The 13,521-nt window shown below is 46.6% G+C and overlaps 1 protein-coding gene across 1 annotated transcript in view; it reads right to left on the bottom strand.

Moving 5' to 3' along the window:
* The window catches only part of LOC134530144 (alpha-tocopherol transfer protein-like), a 37,225-nt gene that overhangs the window by 1,680 nt on the left and 22,024 nt on the right, over positions 1-13,521 (bottom strand). The window contains exons 3-7 of the mRNA XM_063364766.1: positions 10,412-10,559; positions 10,168-10,327; positions 9,099-9,348; positions 5,577-5,687; positions 4,087-4,192 (exon numbers count right to left, since the gene is read on the bottom strand). Of these exons, the coding sequence (XP_063220836.1) occupies positions 4,087-4,192; positions 5,577-5,687; positions 9,099-9,348; positions 10,168-10,327; positions 10,412-10,559 (775 nt within the window). The remainder of the gene's footprint in view (positions 1-4,086; positions 4,193-5,576; positions 5,688-9,098; positions 9,349-10,167; positions 10,328-10,411; positions 10,560-13,521) is intronic.

Raw genomic sequence — 13,521 nt, 5'->3', positions numbered from 1 at the left:
TTAAGGGTGCGGCGCACTGGCTCGACAGCGCCCTCTTGCCGGGCGAGCACACACGCACGCACACGTACGCACGGGTAGGCGGGAGGTTTGAATGGAGGTTGGATGGTGTTTGGGCGGTGGCATATCGGACTTAAAAGGGGCCGCAGGCCCGGACGATGTCATATTTTTTATTGTGGCTACAAAATTGTCAAGTAATTATATCGGTAGAGTAGTCAAGAATTCGGCTTGGGTGACCGACCATGTATAAAGCTGTACAGATGTTACAGTCAGGTAATCCATGTTTTAATATTAGGCATAACTGTCCTCGGATGGGAATTGGAAGAAGAAAAATATTCCTGTGAAAATTTTCTTGGTGCTTAGAGAATGATACCTTAAAGATAATTTTAAGTGTCTTCAATTTATATTAAAAAAAAGAGCCGGGAATTCAAAAAAAATATATATCCTAGGTTTGCAGCGATCCACATTCTCTGAGGGTGTTACGTGATATACGTACAGCTGTGATAGTTCGAGATCTCAACATTTCTTTATGTTTCCTCCTCGCTATGCTATATGGTAGGGAAGATACCTTCACGAGTGAATTAGCTCCAGAGTGACGTCACAAATATTATTATTATTAATTATTATTATTAATATTGTGAGATGACTACCAACAGCGATGAGCCAGAGAAAAATACAGAGGCACATTTATATGGTGCACTGATTTGTTCGTTGTTTGCTTTCAATTTCTTTCCTTTTGTTGATGACAGTTTTAGATTGTTTATAATTTCAAGGAGGAAGGGGGGAGGGGTGTATACGCCACATGACAGCGAGTGCAGATGTGAATCCAGCAAGCGAGAAAAACTTGCTCTTGGCTGAGGTTGGGGGCACCAGGACTTTTCATTTTTATTTATTTTTGTTTGTCTAGTGTTCTGTTTAAAATATGAGCATTAATGGTAGTTGGAAAATTTAATTTTTATTATCTTTTAACTTAATGTGCTGGTCAATGCCTATTTCAATTCATGATTTCGTATTACAAAAACCTTTAAAAACATTTTATTGCCACGTATGATGTAATTATACCGGAAATTCATAACACTGACCCGAAGATAATTTACGAAAGAATATCAAAATATCTTAAGAAAAATTAGCAAAACCATTGTCGAAATATAAGTTCCAGGTTGGGTTAAAAATATTTGGGATAGTATTTTCTCAAATTTTCCTGGAGAGGGCCTCCAAAAGAGTAAGTAGCCCCGGCCCGGCAAAATAGGGCTGAGGTTCTTGACAAGCTTGGCACCTCTGTACTTAACAAGGATTATTTTATAACAATTGTGCTCGAGGCAGGAAATAATTTTAACATGGAATAGCTGCTTGAGTCAGTTGTTGTTTCACAAAACCTTCCTGAAGGCCCCTATAGCCAAAAGGATCCTTGAAAAATACATATCAAAGAAGTGCTTCCCTAAATTGATATACACCTTTGAAGTTTAACCTGAAATAGTCGCTTATCAAAAACAATAAATAATGTTTTTATAATGGAACGCTATGCGTGTGACGATGTCTAACTGATCAAATTTATACATTGTGCATAAAGTAAAATTATTTAATTGAATTAATTTACAGTAACATTTTTCCCCCCAAAAATATTTGTGGCATAAAGAAAAAATATTTTTTTTTATAAAAGCTTATTATTAATCTATATGTCAAAAGTAATGAAAGAAAAAAAACTTGTTTTATTACATTTTACACCGCCGTTTCGAAGAAAGACTAGTATAAAATTTGGAACGAAATACTTTGACGCCTGGCAGGTGGGAAACACTCACTACACTTGGTTTGAAACAGCTGCCTAAAATCAGAGGTACTGATTGAAGGTATTTCAAAGAAAATATTGAACTAATAATCAAACTAAAATAATTGCAGGCATAACTAAAGCACATAAGCGTGAATGCTGACCAAACCATATGTGTCATAAAAACACCATTAGAGTAAAAAAAGATGTCACACACTGTATTTGTGAGGAAATAGCTTCCCATTAAACATAACTCAATAATTAAAGGGCATTGTACTCTCTGTACCACAGTTCACAGTATTAAGCACTTAAGTGTGATGAATGCATTCTAATCCTGTAGGTCACAACATCACAAGTCACAATGAATGGAAACAGTGTCTCATTTACTGCTGCCATAACACATACATCACATAGCATTGACGGGCACTTAGCAGTTGTGCTTATGTTGATGTAAGTGTGGGCAGTTGTTAAAAACTTCCGCATTTAAAAAGTAATCTGCAGATTTTACGTGCTTCATTTTGAGAACTGCTGTATGGAAAGTAAAACAACTTTAATTTATCAAGTCATTTTTTATGACAAGTTATTTCCTCACAAATAAAGGTGCGACCACAAATGTTTCTCTTGTGGTTTTTAATAACGTGGATGGTTTGTTCATTACAATATGCAGTTATTTTAGTTTAGTTATTAGCTCAAAGTGTTCTTGGAAATACCTTAATTGTCGAGTACATCACTTACAATAAAAACATTAGTGTTGTGAGTGTTGCATAACTACCAGGTGTCAAACTATTTAGTTCTAAAGATTTTCCATTTATTTTGATATGTATATTAAAAATCAACCTTTAGAAATCGTTTTGTTCCTCTGTGACACAAATAAATAAGGGTGTTGTTATTATTTATTCTAATTACATTAGTTTCATTGAATAACAAGATTGGCATTGACAGTATAACTTTGTTCAATTAGATGTCATCCAGATGCTTGGCGTTCCATCATAATTTTTTTTTTTTTTTTTTTCCCAATAAATGTCTGGATCAAATGTAACTTCAAAGGGCCAGTCGTGGGAAGCACTTAAGACCGCGAGTCGTACATGTTTTCAGTATATTTACACGTGACTGCTGGTCAAACTCAGACTCAGCCTGTGTATGATAAAAAGCTTCCTCCCACCGCTCAGGTTGAGCGGGCGTACCTGAGCGAGTCGTACATGTTTTCAGTATATTTACACGTGACTGCTGGTCAAACTCAGACTCAGCCTGTGTATGATAAAAAGCTTCCTCCCACCGCTCAGGTTGAGCGGGCGTACCTGAGCGAGTCGTACATGTTTTCAGTATATTTACACGTGACTGCTGGTCAAACTCAGACTCAGCCTGTGTATGATAAAAAGCTTCCTCCCACCGCTCAGGTTGAGCGGGCGTACCTGAGCGAGTCGTACATGTTTTCAGTATATTTACACGTGACTGCTGGTCAAACTCAGACTCAGCCTGTGTATGATAAAAAGCTTCCTCCCACCGCTCAGGTTGAGCGGGCGTACCTGAGCGAGTCGTACATGTTTTCAGTATATTTACACGTGACTGCTGGTCAAACTCAGACTCAGCCTGTGTATGATAAAAAGCTTCCTCCCACCGCTCAGGTTGAGCGGGCGTACCTGAGCGAGTCGTACATGTTTTCAGTATATTTACACGTGACTGCTGGTCAAACTCAGACTCAGCCTGTGTATGATAAAAAGCTTCCTCCCACCGCTCAGGTTGAGCGGGCGTACCTGAGCGAGTCGTACATGTTTTCAGTATATTTACACGTGACTGCTGGTCAAACTCAGACTCAGCCTGTGTATGATAAAAAGCTTCCTCCCACCGCTCAGGTTGAGCGGGCGTACCTGAGCGAGTCGTACATGTTTTCAGTATATTTACACGTGACTGCTGGTCAAACTCAGACTCAGCCTGTGTATGATAAAAAGCTTCCTCCCACCGCTCAGGTTGAGCGGGCGTACCTGAGCGAGTCGTACATGTTTTCAGTATATTTACACGTGACTGCTGGTCAAACTCAGACTCAGCCTGTGTATGATAAAAAGCTTCCTCCCACCGCTCAGGTTGAGCGGGCGTACCTGAGCGAGTCGTACATGTTTTCAGTATATTTACACGTGACTGCTGGTCAAACTCAGACTCAGCCTGTGTATGATAAAAAGCTTCCTCCCACCGCTCAGGTTGAGCGGGCGTACCTGAGCGAGTCGTACATGTTTTCAGTATATTTACACGTGACTGCTGGTCAAACTCAGACTCAGCCTGTGTATGATAAAAAGCTTCCTCCCACCGCTCAGGTTGAGCGGGCGTACCTGAGATATGCGCGATGGGCCCCGCCTCGCCGCCGCACTCCTGGGGCAGGAACCGCGGGGGAATGTGCTCATGCAGCTTCTCGTAGCCTCTCGAGTGGACGTGGATCTGCCGGGCCAACACACCCTCACACACATGCGCCACTTCTAGCTTGTGGCTGGGCTGTCCATTCTATCCCATTACAGATTTGCATAATAGGACTCTGTCTTCTTGCCTTCAGTTCAGTTTTCAAAATAATAAATAATTAAAGATATTAAAAACACCTGACCTTTTTTTTTTTTTTTTAAATATTTTTAACTTACATGGTCACAAAAATCAAAAAAAAAATCCTCTTTAGTTTTTAAATGCTCTCAATAAAGGTAATCATGTTGCAATAAATTTGTGCTATGTAGCTGAATGTGTCGCAGGAGCAAGTCTACGACGCTTACGACATCCAGGCCATCTATACCTCCCCAGGGCTTCAGATAGTAAAAATCAGAATGGGGTCAGGAGGAATTGCCTTCCACCATCGCCCCAGGGTGCTGTAGCGAGTCTCGTCTCGTCAGGTTGTTATCGGTCGGAAATGAAAAGTCGGAATTGTCGTGTGTGAGCAAGGACGGTGGACTGATCCGTTGGAACTGGTGGATCGATGAACCGATGGCTTCCCGTCAACTCGGACAGTGGGCTCGAGAGCACTCGGTCCGAACTGCCGTGTGTGGGAACAGCGTCTCGCCAGTCCATTGGCTTGGTGTCGTGGCAGTCATCTTTGTTGATACGCTTTGGTTGCTTTACTTTTTTTTTCAATTTTTTCTAACTAAAAGTGCAACTGCAGTTGCAACATCCAAAGTTTCTCCCGTGTTCTACGATGAAATGATACATCCTACAGCAACAGCAACTACAAGACTGATCATGTGTGGGTGAGGCTTCAGTTCATTCCAAACTATCAGTTTGGACCGTTCGTTCCGAATTGAGATCCTGGATTGATTGTGTACGCACAGGGCCTCAATGCAGTCCGAACTGAGAGCTGGACTGATTGTGTGTGGGGGCCTTAAGATGTCACAGAAGATGATTCTACCAGGCGTCGAACACTGGGGGAACATGTTGTGTGCCGATCGCTCGGAACATCTCAGCCCCGCCGGCCACGTAAAAGGTTTGTGGGTGTCGCAGACAGACATAATGTTGTTTGGAGTCAACTTACTCAAATATATTCCTCTCTGGTATCTCATGTAAAATTTATTGTGGGCAAACAAATTAGAATATGTAGCTTCAGTACGAAAATTTCTAAAACTTAAGTCTCTTGTATTTCACTTTATTCAAACTCTTGAATTAACAAATGTTGTAAATAAAATAGCTCTAAAAAAATCTAAACAAAAAATTTATAGTTTTATGAGAGGAAAGCAACAACAAATTACTCCTTTGCTACACTTATAAACTAACAGATTACTATATGGAAAAAGCTTTGAAGTAAATTTATAACAGAAAAAAAGACGAGTAGTTGAATAACTGTTCTCACCCGGCTAGCCAGCTTCGGTGCGAAGGCGGACTTCACAAGAGTCAGCAGTGTGTCCACGAATGATGGAGCATGCACGAAATGTAGAGACCTCATCCTCGCTGAAAATGCTTTCTGGAACAAATCATTACGAAAACCCTACATGGACTTGGTCTATTTACACTGCCTCATGAAACTAATAATTATCAAGTTCAAGTACTTACATAGAAACAGTAGCGGATCCAGAGGGGGGGCTAAGGGGCTCAAGCCCCCTCCAAAAGCATGTGGGTCCACTATTGTTTTAGTGTTTGCCTTGATAAAGCCTAGCCTCAGCTGGGTCAAGCCCCTCCCAAACCAAAATCCTGGATCCACCACTGCATAGAAATGTTATAGTTTCCTATGCATCTCTTTTAAATTAATCAGTTTTTGGTTGTATTTTTTATTGCCCTGCTGTTATCAAAGTAAATAGATCTTATATTCCATATTTGTGTAAAAATTTGGATAAACAATACCTATATGCTACACTGTACTCAGAGGTGCCCACCCCCCCTAAACACTATGACTCACCCCCTCCCCCCCCAACCTAATGATGCGGCCCCTCCCCCCCCCCCCCCCGAAATTTTTTATGCCATTTTCTCAATGATTTACTCAATTATTTTATAATATACTTTTTAGTATTATATTTAATCACATTTTTCATTAATTAAAACTGATTTTATAATAATAATTTTGGTCATATCAGGTAATATTTCCATCCTGAACTGACAGATGTCAAACTGCTTTTGTTGAGGAAAGTGCGGGGTTGCCAATTTGATTTACAAGATCCCTTTCAATTATCAAAGCACCAGAAACGTATTTTCACATTAGAAGCTATAATTATGTACATAATATATAAACATAATATATAAATTTTTCTCGTCTTTTAACCACCCCCCCCCCCCCCTGAAATTTTAATGACGCAGTCTGCGTCGTTACCCCTCCTTGTGGGCACCCCTGCTGTACTAGTACAGGTTTCTAGTGACTTTTTAAACTGTATTTACATACGTTGTATCGCCCTACCGGTCCCTGCTACGATGTTGCCGTTGCTGAGGGCGCCAACTAGCCTAAGTTTAGACCCTGTGGGCCAGTTCACAGGTAGAGCGGAGATCCTCGGGGTCGTGACGTCGCCACGTGGCTGGCAGGGAGCTGGATCGGTAGAGGTGGTGGCCCGGTGAGGGCGGAGCTGCTCAGTTGCCGGCGGAACTGTTCACTTGCGAGGCGCGACACACAACTTGCCTGGTACAGGTCTGAAGCTTGACTGCCGCGTTCCGCATCGCTGCGCGTCACCCGGAGCCCGCTTCCCGCAAAGACGTCCCAAGCGCAGCAGGACTCCTCAAGCCGCGAACTACTCCCCCCACCCTGGTGAGGCGACGAGGGGACATAACGACCTGTGCGAGCGAAGGGAACACTTGGGACGACGTCAGTTGTAAACACCGTCTCTTAGCATCAACAAGAAGGAAACAGACTGTTTACTTTTTAAATAACGCTAATATTTAGCGATGTTTTGGTTTTTAAACTATTTTTATGTGAATTTAAAGCCAGAAATTTCTTTCGGCGTATTTATTTTACGTCTGGTTTATTTTTAATAGACCGTTTTGTTCTCTGCGGGGCTTTCTGGATGGCATGATGTGATTGGCCACGGCCCCGGCAACGCAGCATTTCAAATATCAAACAATGGAGCATTTGAAACGTTCGGCCCGTTGCATCGTGGGATTTAGAACATCTGTACAGAAAGTATTTTCATCCAGTTGCGTTGGGCATCCTACGTGTAGGAGCATCTTCGAGAGATGGAAAACTGTTTAAAATCGACGTTCAAAATCAAATTAAAAACTGTGCACAGATGTTGTAGTGAACTTTTGTACTAATAGGTTTGTGCGTGAAATAAGGACTGGACCAGCACAACGGCCGCAAAGATAGGCTATTTTGTGTACACAATTTACTGATGCTATCATGTTTTGAGGTGTAAAACACACTATCAGTACGTTAGAAGTATGTTCATTTGAAGAAAAAAAATTGAGAAATTAAACTGAAAACTTATTAATTTAAAATAATTACAATTAAATAAAATACATAGGTAGCCTACATTACAACACCCGAGGCCAGAGGTCTTGTTTGTAACCTCTTGTGTTTTACCAGACTGAGCAACCGTAAGTTTACCTTTTATGATTATCAATATTTAAAAGATATTTCTATTTTGCCGAACATAAAGTCACATGAGTTAAACCGTCTGGAAGGTGTGTTTTCATTGAAACTTAAATAACAGAAAAACCTTTACTCTGCTTCAAATGGTAAAATTCACTTAAAGTTCAACATGACACAGTAGTGCCTAATTTTATTTATTTTTTTATGTGTGTCATAACCACACCATAATAGTCAATTTTAAGCTGCATTTCAGCAGCCAGATCTGATCAGTATGAATCAATCAAATTCTACCCTTTGAGTAACTATTTAAATCTGCATTTGTAGTTACTGTAGGTTGCTGTTCATGTACAACACACTTGATTCAAACCAAATAATAAATCATATAAATTACTGAACAAGTAATTTTAGGTAGAAGCCAATGTGATTTTTCTCTCTTTCATACCAAATAAATATGTGTTGTAACTAAATAAAAAAAATTGTATGAAACATCAACACATCCAACAATTACCATACATCGCTAATCATAATTCTCATGACGAATTTTTCAATTAAACACTCAATCACTGCACACATTTGAAAGAGTTGCAAAGCCAGTATGGTATGTTGTTTGTCTAGCATCATGCAGCATTTTTGGAATTTTTTATCTATTGGGTGTGTTAGAATCATGAAAATCGTATATATTTCATAGTTGACATGCAAGAGGAGAGACGAATCAGGAACCCCCTATTCCCAGGAAGGGTGAATGAACTGAGCAGACCACAGCTCCAGCACTGTCCTTGCGAGACAGCATTCGCCCTAACCATGGGGATGACATGAATGCTCAGAGTACTTCAGGTCGCCTCCCGCACCCGAATGCTCGAGTGCAATAATGAGACACCTGCAGTAAGTTAAGGCCCCCGCCTACCTGGGCACATGCACAGTGTGCAGAGCTGCAGGAGAAACTGAAAACTACTCAGGATATTCGAGTGAGATCTATTTACGAAGAGCATTTAATAACTTTCTGAGAGCCGAAAAATACTTTTGATTCTAGATTAAGTTTTTTAACTGTATTTTTAGATGAGTTTAAATAGCTAAAAAGTGAGTTATCAGAGTAATTTGTAGGCACAAAACAACCAGGGCAGACTTAAGGGACTTGCATTACACCTAATGTTACATTAACAGCTCAAATTTTACAGTTATCCTAGGCGCAATGAGAAAACTGCTTGCTAGTTGTGAACCTTGTGCTTAGAGGCGATGCCGCACTAGAAGCTGAAGCAATCGTCGCGCTTATCATCCCATCTTACCAACACAAATACACTAGGCGGTGTATGGTAATATGTTCTTGTAACTGCAGTCTCCTGAAATGCGCTCGTGGCGGGAGCTCACCATGCCGCACAGCTCGACTTTCTTCATCATGGACGGCGATACGCGGGTGATGTGGCCCAGAGTAAAGTTGCTCATGTCCATGACGATTTCTTCGCCTTGCGCGAAGCACTCCCGGAGCCGCACCTCGCTCACCATGAACACCAGCTTGAACATGAGCATGGGGTCGAACTCCCAGCCGGGAGCACCAGTGTACCGGAACACTATGACTGCGGTCAAGCTCGGCGTGAGGTGAGGCATGGCCACATAGTGTCTGCAGCACAGTACAATCCCACCGTCAATTTATCATGGATGTTGTGGATGAGCCCACACCATGCACTTAGTCACTAAGCCACTCATTACACAACATAGCACTCATTACCAGTTATTAGTGAGCACAAAACTACACTTGGTCCCATCGCCATCACAATGTGTCGCCGCTTCAGCACCGATTATTAATAGCATTTCCATTTGCAGGGTATGTTGTTATGTATAAAATAGTTTTATTAGTTTAATATGGTTCTATTTTGAAGTCAGTTGATGATAAGTTTGTATTACCTAGACTTTATATTATTTTGAATCATTTGTGTAATCACTTTAGGTAAGTGTTTATGCGAACTGAACATGACATCAAATATTGCATCCAAAGCTGCCTAGTGGTCCTTTTACATATTGACATCCCCCTCTCTCTAGTGCCTTTAAATGGACGGAAGGGTTTCGCCTCGAGTATACAACAGGAAACACTTAAAAATTAAAGAAATCTGGCTGTAGTCACCTCGGTGGTGTGTGGGTATGTTCAGCCTGCAGATTTTGGGAGGTGGATCAAAAATGAGTTTATTTTCAAGAATTCGTACATCTTCCTCTTTCTATCAATATTGTACATGATATGGCAATATGTGCAGTGGTGGCCTGATTCGTTCATAAAAGCCTAATCATTCAGTTTTTGAAATGTACTTTAGCTGTTTATCACTGCAGTTCTTAACTAATGACCCAAGAATAATAACCAGTAAACAGAGTATGGGTTTGTGAAGAATGAAGTGATTGAATGATAGGAAGTTTGAATCGGCATGGAGTGGGACGAGGAGATACTTGCAGGTATTTTGCCGCAGTTTGTAACGCAGGGCTGGTTGGGTCCCTGCTGCTGAACACCTCGGGCACGAGAGAGCGTGCGGCATAGTACCTCTCCACAGCCTCCTTGGTCCTCTCCAGGCTGCACTTGCGTCGCAGCCAGAGTCCTCGCAGCAGCCTCGGGTCTGTGGACAGTACGAGTCCGTTCCAGCATATTTTCTCGTCCGCGCTCGAGTCACAATGTACCTGGAGGACGCTCGACCGCTCACCCGAGACCCGTGGCAGGTGCTGCTGCTGACTCGCCCACTCCTGCAGCGCCTCGACCGCCCTCACCATGGTCTGCTCGTCCGTCTGCAGCTCTCTCAGCACCCGCTGCACCTCCTCTGGTGACACAGGCAGCAGGGGCTCGTTGCTCTCCTGCAACAGCCACCGTGCTCTCGACACACCCTCACTATGGTCTACTCGTCCGTCTGCAGCTCTCTCGGCACCCGCTGCACCTCCTCTGGTGACACGGGCAGCAGGGGCTCGTTGCTCTCCTGCAACAGCCACCGTGCTCTCGACACACCCTCACCATGGTCTACTCGTCCGTCTGCAGCTCTCTCAGCACCCGCTGCACCTCCTCTGGTGACACAGGCAGCAGGGGCTCGTTGCTCTCCTGCAACAGCCACCGTGCTCTCGACATACCCTCACCATGGTCTGCTCGTCCGTCTGCAGCTCTCTCGGCACCCGCTGCACCTCCTCTGGTGACACAGGCAGCAGGGGCTCGTTGCTCTCCTGCAACAGCCACCGTGCTCTCGACACACCCTCACCATGGTCTACTCGTCCGTCTGCAGCTCTCTCAGCACCCGCTGCACCTCCTCTGGTGACACAGGCAGCAGGGGCTCGTTGCTCTCCTGCAACAGCCACCGTGCTCTCGACACACCCTCACCATGGTCTGCTCGTCCGTCTGCAGCTCTCTCAGCACCCGCTGCACCTCCTCTGGTGACACAGGCAGCAGGGGCTCGTTGCTCTCCTGCAACAGCCACCGTGCTCTCGACACACCCTCACCATGGTCTGCTCGTCCGTCTGCAGCTCTCTCAGCACCCGCTGCACCTCCTCTGGTGACACGGGCAGCAGGGGCTCGTTGCTCTCCTGCAACAGCCACCGTGCTCTTGACACACCCTCACCATGGTCTGCTCGTCCGTCTGCAGCTCTCTCAGCACCCGCTGCACCTCCTCTGGTGACACAGGCAGCAGGGGCTCGTTGCTCTCCTGCAACAGCCACCGTGCTCTCGACACACCCTCACCATGGTCTGCTCGTCTGTCTGCAGCTCTCTCAGCACCCGCTGCACCTCCTCTGGTGACACAGGCAGCAGGGGCTCGTTGCTCTCCTGCAACAGCCACCGTGCTCTCGACACACCCTCACCATGGTCTGCTCGTCCGTCTGCAGCTCTCTCAGCACCCGCTGCACCTCCTCTGGTGACACAGGCAGCAGGGGCTCGTTGCTCTCCTGCAACAGCCACCGTGCTCTCGACACACCCTCACCATGGTCTGCTCGTCCGTCTGCAGCTCTCTCAGCACCCGCTGCACCTCCTCTGGTGACACAGGCAGCAGGGGCTCGTTGCTCTCCTGCAACAGCCACCGTGCTCTCGACACACCCTCACCATGGTCTGCTCGCCTGTCTGCAGCTCTCTCAGCACCCGCTGCACCTCCTCTGGTGACACGGGCAGCAGGGGCTCGTTGCTCTCCTGCAACAGCCACTGTGCTCTTGACACACCCTCACCATGGTCTGCTCGTCCGTCTGCAGCTCTCTCAGCACCCGCTGCACCTCCTCTGGTGACACGGGCAGCAGGGGCTCGTTGCTCTCCTGCAACAGCCACTGTGCTTTTGACACACCCTCACCATGGTCTGCTCGTCCGTCTGCAGCTCTCTCAGCACCCGCTGCACCTCCTCTGGTGACACAGGCAGCAGGGGCTCGTTGCTCTCCTGCAACAGCCACCGTGCTCTCGACACACCCTCACCATGGTCTGCTCGTCTGTCTGCAGCTCTCTCGGCACCCGCTGCACCTCCTCTGGTGACACAGGCAGCAGGGGCTCGTTGCTCTCCTGCAACAGCCACCGTGCTCTCGACACACCCTCACCATGGTCTGCTCGTCTGTCTGCAGCTCTCTCGGCACCCGCTGCACCTCCTCTGGTGACACAGGCAGCAGGGGCTCGTTGCTCTCCTGCAACAGCCACCGTGCTCTCGACACACCCTCACCATGGTCTGCTCGTCCGTCTGCAGCTCTCTCGGCACCCGCTGCACCTCCTCTGGTGACACAGGCAGCAGGGGCTCGTTGCTCTCCTGCAACAGCCACTGTGCTCTCGACACACCCTCACCATGGTCTGCTCGTCTGTCTGCAGCTCTCTCAGCACCCGCTGCACCTCCTCTGGTGACACAGGCAGCAGGGGCTCGTTGCTCTCCTGCAACAGCCACCGTGCTCTCGACACACCCTCACCATGGTCTGCTCGTCCATCTGCAGCTCTCTCGGCACCCGCTGCACCTCCTCTGGTGACACGGGCAGCAGGGGCTCGTTGCTCTCCTGCAACAGCCACTGTGCTCTTGACACACCCTCACCATGGTCTGCTCGTCCGTCTGCAGCTCTCTCAGCACCCGCTGCACCTCCTCTGGTGACACAGGCAGCAGGGGCTCGTTGCTCTCCTGCAACAGCCACCGTGCTCTCGACACACCCTCACCATGGTCTGCTCGTCTGTCTGCAGCTCTCTCGGCACCCGCTGCACCTCCTCTGGTGACACGGGCAGCAGGGGCTCGTTGCTCTCCTGCAACAGCCACCGTGCTCTCGACACACCCTCACCATGGTCTGCTCGTCCGTCTGCAGCTCTCTCGGCACCCGCTGCACCTCCTCTGGTGACACGGGCAGCAGGGGCTCGTTGCTCTCCTGCAACAGCCACCGTGCTCTCGACACACCCTCACCATGGTCTGCTCGTCCGTCTGCAGCTCTCTCGGCACCCGCTGCACCTCCTCTGGTGACACGGGCAGCAGGGGCTCGTTGCTCTCCTGCAACAGCCACCGTGCTCTCGACACACCCTCACCATGGTCTGCTCGTCCGTCTGCAGCTCTCTCGGCACCCGCTGCACCTCCTCTGGTGACACAGGCAGCAGGGGCTCGTTGCTCTCCTGCAACAGCCACCGTGCTCTCGACACACCCTCACCATGGTCTGCTCGTCTGTCTGCAGCTCTCTCGGCACCCGCTGCACCTCCTCTGGTGACACAGGCAGCAGGGGCTCGTTGCTCTCCTGCAACAGCCACCGTGCTCTCGACACACCCTCACCATGGTCTGCTCGTCCGTCTGCAGCTCTCTCGGCACCCGCTGCACCTCCTCTGGTGACACGGGCAGCAGGG

The sequence above is a fragment of the Bacillus rossius genome, chromosome 3 (assembly GCF_032445375.1).
Source record: "Bacillus rossius redtenbacheri isolate Brsri chromosome 3, Brsri_v3, whole genome shotgun sequence".
In the NCBI taxonomy this organism is placed as follows: domain Eukaryota; kingdom Metazoa; phylum Arthropoda; class Insecta; order Phasmatodea; family Bacillidae; genus Bacillus; species Bacillus rossius.
The sequence above is the reverse complement of the archived record's forward strand: the minus strand, read 5'-3'. Positions and strand labels throughout refer to the sequence as shown.